This window comes from Phalaenopsis equestris, unplaced genomic scaffold (genome assembly GCF_001263595.1).
Source record: "Phalaenopsis equestris unplaced genomic scaffold, ASM126359v1 Scaffold209973, whole genome shotgun sequence".
In the NCBI taxonomy this organism is placed as follows: domain Eukaryota; kingdom Viridiplantae; phylum Streptophyta; class Magnoliopsida; order Asparagales; family Orchidaceae; genus Phalaenopsis; species Phalaenopsis equestris.
Window position 1 is genome coordinate 3,427 of NW_018229095.1, and position 7,199 is coordinate 10,625.

At 38.4% G+C, this 7,199-nt stretch overlaps 1 protein-coding gene across 1 annotated transcript; it reads right to left on the reverse strand.

Moving 5' to 3' along the window:
- Positions 1-779: 779 nt before the first annotated feature.
- On the reverse strand, positions 780-5,010 carry LOC110036715 (U-box domain-containing protein 39-like). Its single transcript, XM_020741226.1, has 2 exons — positions 3,821-5,010; positions 780-1,365 (listed from the first exon to the last, which is right to left on the reverse strand). The coding sequence occupies exons 1-2, from the start codon at positions 4,940-4,942 to the stop codon at positions 895-897; spliced, it is 1,593 nt and encodes a 530-aa protein (XP_020596885.1). The 5' UTR covers positions 4,943-5,010; the 3' UTR covers positions 780-894.
- Positions 5,011-7,199: the final 2,189 nt, after the last annotated feature.

Below are 7,199 nucleotides of genomic sequence, written 5' to 3' on the forward strand. Positions count from 1 at the left end.
AGACAAGGAATAATTATTTTGATGTGGCATAAAAGATTAGTTAAAAATTTACCTATTTGATATATTAATAAATAAAAAATTGTTTTATGGATCCAATTCCCAACTGATTGATTCTGGCAGAAATTTACGAGATAAATAGTTAAACAAAACAACCTAAATACTAATTTTATAAACAATTAATTACAATATTCTTTGCAAAACTATCCAAATCCTAGAAGAAGGAACGAGACCACATAAACTTATTTATCATCTTTATCATAATATTTTTTAAAAAACATATAATTTTTTTATTTTTTCAAAATAATTATGTTTAACGAAAAACACTTTTAATGGCACTAAACTTTTCTTTTTCGAATAATTTGAGCACTAGTTTTCAGCAACTTGAGCGTCAAATCAGATTTTTTTCTTATAAGGATTTGCATCCAAACTTTTTTACCTGCTAAAAAAAGGAAAACTATTTTTATAAACGTAGAAATAGTTCGGAGTTCATTAATACGTAGACATATGACTTCAGAGAAATGTAAGCGCCTTCCTGTGATCTAGCCCGGTAACACAGGAGAATATTCTTTCTGTGTTATTCCGCGTTATTCAGATGTTATTGTGGTTGTATTAATGTGTTATTATGTCATTATAATACCGAGAATATTCTCAGAACATAATAACACATAAATACCACCACAATAATATTTAAATAATGAAAAATAATACGTGACATGATTTCATCTGACTTCAAACTTATCTCTACATCCAGAGTGAGTCCGGATGTAATATTTGTTCAAAAAAAAAAAAAAATCCCAGAAATTCGAAAAGACCCTATCTATTTTTTAACATCAACTAATTAAAAATAAAATAACATTAACAAAATTACAGAAACCGACAGAGAAAAACCAGAACTCAGAACCCGGCCGAATTCGGACCGGATTCCCGGTTCATCCTCCGGCGATGCACCGGACTTCTCTCCTCCACCGCCACCTCCTCCCCCTCCTCCTCCTCCTCCGCCCACAAAACCCTCCCCAAATCTCTCTCCCTCTCCCCCTCCTCTCCCCTTATAACCCTAATCGTCACCCTCACCATCTCCCTCTTATCCCCTTCCAAACCCTCCCGCACTCTCTGCAACAACTCCTCCACCCCCGCCCTCCTCGCTATTCCTCTAAATCTCAACCCAGCCATACTCATCCCATACAACATCCTCACCACCATCTCCCTATCCTCCTCCTCCACCTCCTCCTTCCTCAACAACCCCACCACCCCCTCCACCGCTCCTCCATCCAACATCGCCGCCTTCCCTTCCTTATTCCACGCCATTCCCACCATCACTCTCATCGCCACCCTTCTCAACTCCCTCTCCTCCCCCTTCGCCACCACCATCAACGAATTGAATAGATCCTCTTTCTAAATAAAGAATGATGAAACTTTTAAAAAAATAGAAAAAAATAAAAAAATAAAGAATGATGAATGCTTAAGCAACTTAATCAAAGTTTTTCCATGTCGGAGTTTAATTTTCTAGAAGGTCTTGAATAAGAACAACATGAACAACAACAAGTTCCAAATATTTAATATCCACCAGATTTTATTGTAATCAAGTCACAATCTAGTGGAGTGACTTCTTAGGCTCTTATGTCGTATTCAAAAGATTTTGAAGCATTTTTTTGCATTTTTATACACTAACATAGAAGTAATAAATTAATGCTTGAACTAGACAAATGAGGTAATACTGCCCAATGGGAGGCGCGAGAATCACCAAAGTGGTGCCTCCTTAAACATAGTGGCAACCAATCAACACTTCACAACGTCAATAATAATTATACTATGTAAAATGATGAATTCAAATCAGCCACATTGTTGGCATTGTTTGACTTTATAACATAACACATTATGCTAGATAAAATAGATGAAACATCGAGGATGAGTCACCTCACCAAAACTCAACTTTTAGAGCCTCTTAATAAATGCAATGAATTATAGATATGAGATTTATGTAAGACTTAATGATCTAGATGAATTGTTTACCCTTAATCTTTCACAACTAAGGTAGTTATAACTCGTTGCCTTAAGTGATTCCTAGACTTGATGAGTTAAGCTAGATATAAAATATTGTGTGATCAAACTTGATTTAAACATAATAATTAGCATGATCAACCAACCCAAGATGAATATGAACATACATGATATATTAGTAAATATAGAAGCACTAAATTAGGTGATATTAAAGGAATTATAAATGCTAGGATGACAAATTAATAGACAAGGTAGTTCGACAATTTATCAATAAAAAATCCAAAACTTTCATCATATTCACAAATTATCATTAACATACCTCTATTATTTAAAATTTCACTTAAATAATCAATTCACAATAAAAGTGTAACTAGGATTTTTTTTTATTTGAAAAATTTGCATATATGCATCCCACCTAATTTTTTATTTATTTATATATTTAACACCTAAATTATGATTTTAAATAATAATTATTTTGATGTGGCATAAAAGATTAGTTAAAAATTTACCTATTTGATATATTAATAAATAAAAAATTGTTTTATGGATCCAATTCCCAACTGATTGATTCTGGCAGAAATTTACGAGATAAATAGTTAAACAAAACAACCTAAATACTAATTTTATAAACAATTAATTACAATATTCTTTGCAAAACTATCCAAATCCTAGAAGAAGGAACGAGACCACATAAACTTATTTATCATCTTTATCATAATATTTTTTAAAAAACATATAATTTTTTTATTTTTTCAAAATAATTATGTTTAACGAAAAACACTTTTAATGGCACTAAACTTTTCTTTTTCGAATAATTTGAGCACTAGTTTTCAGCAACTTGAGCGTCAAATCAGATTTTTTTCTTATAAGGATTTGCATCCAAACTTTTTTACCTGCTAAAAAAAGGAAAACTATTTTTATAAACGTAGAAATAGTTCGGAGTTCATTAATACGTAGACATATGACTTCAGAGAAATGTAAGCGCCTTCCTGTGATCTAGCCCGGTAACACAGGAGAATATTCTTTCTGTGTTATTCCGCGTTATTCAGATGTTATTGTGGTTGTATTAATGTGTTATTATGTCATTATAATACCGAGAATATTCTCAGAACATAATAACACATAAATACCACCACAATAATATTTAAATAATGAAAAATAATACGTGACATGATTTCATCTGACTTCAAACTTATCTCTACATCCAGAGTGAGTCCGGATGTAATATTTGTTCAAAAAAAAAAAAAAATCCCAGAAATTCGAAAAGACCCTATCTATTTTTTAACATCAACTAATTAAAAATAAAATAACATTAACAAAATTACAGAAACCGACAGAGAAAAACCAGAACTCAGAACCCGGCCGAATTCGGACCGGATTCCCGGTTCATCCTCCGGCGATGCACCGGACTTCTCTCCTCCACCGCCACCTCCTCCCCCTCCTCCTCCTCCTCCGCCCACAAAACCCTCCCCAAATCTCTCTCCCTCTCCCCCTCCTCTCCCCTTATAACCCTAATCGTCACCCTCACCATCTCCCTCTTATCCCCTTCCAAACCCTCCCGCACTCTCTGCAACAACTCCTCCACCCCCGCCCTCCTCGCTATTCCTCTAAATCTCAACCCAGCCATACTCATCCCATACAACATCCTCACCACCATCTCCCTATCCTCCTCCTCCACCTCCTCCTTCCTCAACAACCCCACCACCCCCTCCACCGCTCCTCCATCCAACATCGCCGCCTTCCCTTCCTTATTCCACGCCATTCCCACCATCACTCTCATCGCCACCCTTCTCAACTCCCTCTCCTCCCCCTTCGCCACCACCATCAACGACTTCACCGCCCCTGGAATCCTCCCGATCTTCGCCATGTTCATCTCCGCCAAACCTAAATAATGAATCGCCATTCCCGCCTCCAATCTAGCTCGCAAATCCCCCTTAGAATTGCAGAAGAGGTGGAGCAGAGGGGGAACTGCTCCGAGAACACCAATCGCACTCCTATTCTGTTCCTCCATGGCCAGGCTGAACAAAGCCCCTGCGGCATGCTCTCTTGAAGAAGATTGGAGCGCGTCAACTATGGCCGGCACTACGCCGGAGCGCACGACGCGGATCTTGTTTTCCGGCTCGATAGAGAGGTTGACGATGATAGCGAGGGTGTTCGATTTGACAGCGCGGTCGCGGGAAAGTAGGAGGACTCGGAGCTGAGCGAGCAGACGAGGAGTACCTAGGGAGACGCGCCGAGAAGAGGACTCTCTCGTAGCTTCGAGGAGTGAGATCAGTGCGTTCTCCTGTTCCTGGATTTGGGCATGCTTCAGCTTCGCGAAGATCTCCTCTTCGAACGAATCGGCGTGGAGAGGAGTCTCGGGGGTTTCTGGTTTCGGGGCAACAATTTCGGTGGAGGAAGATGAAGAGGTGTTGTCAGAGGAGGAGGAAGAAGGAGACGAAAAAGTGATGGGAGAACTGTTTTGATTGAGGAATTCGGTCGAACAGTTTGTCTGCAGCTTGGAACTGGTGGATGAGACAAGCCGTCTGGCCAATTCAGAAGATAAAGGGATGGGATGGGGGACGCCGGCGATGTCACACCACCGGAGGATGGCTGAGCGGAGGGCCGAGTTGGGGATGAGCAGTAAGGAAGAAGAAGAAGAAGACAGGTCGAGGGAGAGAGAGTTAGGGGAGATGGAAAGTTCTCTGCAAGCTTCGATGCAAGCTCGCTCGAAAGTCTCGCCGGAAGGTATGATGACGGGATCGGCCATGAGAGCGCCGGAGATGGGGCAGAGGAACTCCGGCGGCGGATCCGTCGATTTGATGGTGGTGAACGGCGGCGGTGGTGGCGATTGGGATGAGGAGCGGCGGAAGGAGAACTTTAATCGGTCGCGAACGAGGCCCATTGATTCTGCTTTCGGAGTGTATCTTCTTTTATTTATCGTGTCACAGAGAAAGCTTAGCATTTAAGTATAGGTTTTGGGGAAATGGAAAATTTGCATCCATACGCTTCCCTTCCGAAATGGGCGTCTCATTCTTTTTAAGGATGTGAAAATTAATCTAATTAGTTTAAGATTTTTACATACGTACCACTTAAAATTTTATTATTTGCATGTCTAATATTTAGACATGATATGTAAATCTTAACTATAATCTTAAAGCAAATGGACGGCTTAGAACGTGTGACCGGTTAATCATAGCTATAACGACTGACAAATCTGATGCTGATGAATGAAATATGGAATGAACGGCCGTAAGGGCCTACCGAAGGATTTTGTCCCTCAGAACGACGATTGATGAGCGTGGCTAGTCTTGATAGGCCTAATTACTTGCTTGTAAATCAAGCTGCCCAGATAGGTGTGACATGCACAATGTCATCAGACTATTGCGAAGATATTTTTGAGATCTCAAATTTAAACGTTTTATGCCTCACTACACTCAAATGTTGAGCTTTGGTTGGTGTTGAGTGCATCAGAGCAAGCTTTGAAGTGGGCTACACAAATCCTTGATGATGAATGCAAAGAAAGTATGTTAAAAAAGGTCATTCAATATGCATTAGCAGAACTCATTCTATAAGGGAGTGATTCCCACATGTCAAACCATCTCGGAAGAGGTTTCTACTCAATTTTCTTTTGATGTCAATTGAGGTTATTTGGATGCAAGCTATTTTTAGGGTTGTGAATGCAATGAATTTTTTTGTAGTTTTAGTTGTTAGCTCCATTTCAAAAAGTTAAATTAGAGCTATTTAGGTTGGGGTAGAAAATTTAGTCCATAGGTGAGTTTATCGGTAATCCAGACAAAATATAAAAATATAGATATCAACATATAATTTGGGGTAGACTTATTGAATGATCCTAGACAAACTGACACGTGTAGGTGCCAATCTTAACTTACATAAAACTCATCAACCGACATCATCTGAGCTACCATTTAAGGTTTAGTTAAGGTTCATCCTTGCTTCGTATTTCATCCTCTTTTGGACAGTTCAGATGCTTATAGCCAGTTGACCATAACGCTTCCTAACTCTACAAAAGAAAAGGAGGCTTGAAGAAAAAAGTACTAGGTTGCTGCAACATTTATGTCAGTGTTGCAAAACAAAGTTAGCACACCCTAGATAACATGTAAAATAAATCTAAGGAATCATTTGATTTTTCATACCTACACAACAGAGTTAGCACACCCTAAAACATGTAATGTAAATTTAAGTCGGCTTTCTATTTTTTGTCTTCAACAATCCTACAAAACAAAATTAGCATAAATATGTTTAATTGGTAGTAATTTATTTTATTTAGGACAACTCGGTCAAGATGCCGATGGTTTTTTGTCGTCCCAGGGTTGTCGCTTTTCCTTGATCTACTTAGTCTAGAGTGCCGGTCAAACAAACTCTGCCTAGAAGATTCCTTCCAGAATCCATGAGTTACTTCATCTAAGAGATGTTTGTAGGCCTGGGTGGCAGAGTTAAAGTTTCATTAGGTGATCTTTATTCATTAAGGTTTCTTTTAAATTTTAATATCTTTTTCAGATTTTAGGAGTTGAAAATTTTAGGTTGCTTATGACTTCTTAGCCGATTAAGATTTTTTTACTTTTTTTCTTTATGATTTTCATTTTCATTTTGATTTGAAATGACCTGGTCAGGATCTCATGGTTCCGTCCCCCCGGGGTCATTGAGTTTGAGGTTTGGTTAGTCACAAGTGACCATAAGGTATTTTTTTAGCAGAAATGTGTTGCCTTCCCCAAAATTTCTTCTCAAACCAGGTTACATTTTATGATTGAAGTCTAAGTTTTAGTGATTTTAGGGTGAATTTTATGTTTTGTCTTTTAAGTTTATTTTCCATTTCAACCCATGTTGTCTTGAGGATGTGTTAAGTGTAATTTTATTCTCTCATGAGAAGTTAAACACTCCTTAACTTACGTTTCTTACTTAAATTTAAATTGGTTTAGGTTAACCCGAGTTATGTTCAGGTTGACCGAAGTTGAGTTTAAGTTGGTTTAGGTTTACCCGAGTTAGGTCAAGTTGACCCGAGTTCAATTTGAGTTGGTTTGGGATAACCCGAGTTAGGTTGGGTTGACCTGAGGTTTGGTTTGAGTTGGTTTGGGTTAATCTGAATTAGGTAAGGTTGACCTCGAGTTGACCTGAGGTTTGCTAAAGTTGATTTGGGTTAACCTGGGTTAGTTTGGGTTGGCCCAGGTTTGGTTCAGGTTGATTTGAGTTAATTTGAGTTA

What these genes read in the sequence shown, in the direction of transcription:
- LOC110036715 (XM_020741226.1), bottom strand. Translation starts at nt 4,942, where the DNA reads ATGCTAAGCTTTCTCTGTGACACGATAAATAAAAGAAGATACACTCCG. An exon ending in GGGCGGTGAAGTCGTTGATG is followed by an intron (nt 1,366 to 3,820) that starts GTGGTGGCGAAG and finishes AATTCGTTGATG; the next exon opens with GTGGTGGCGAAGGGGGAGGA.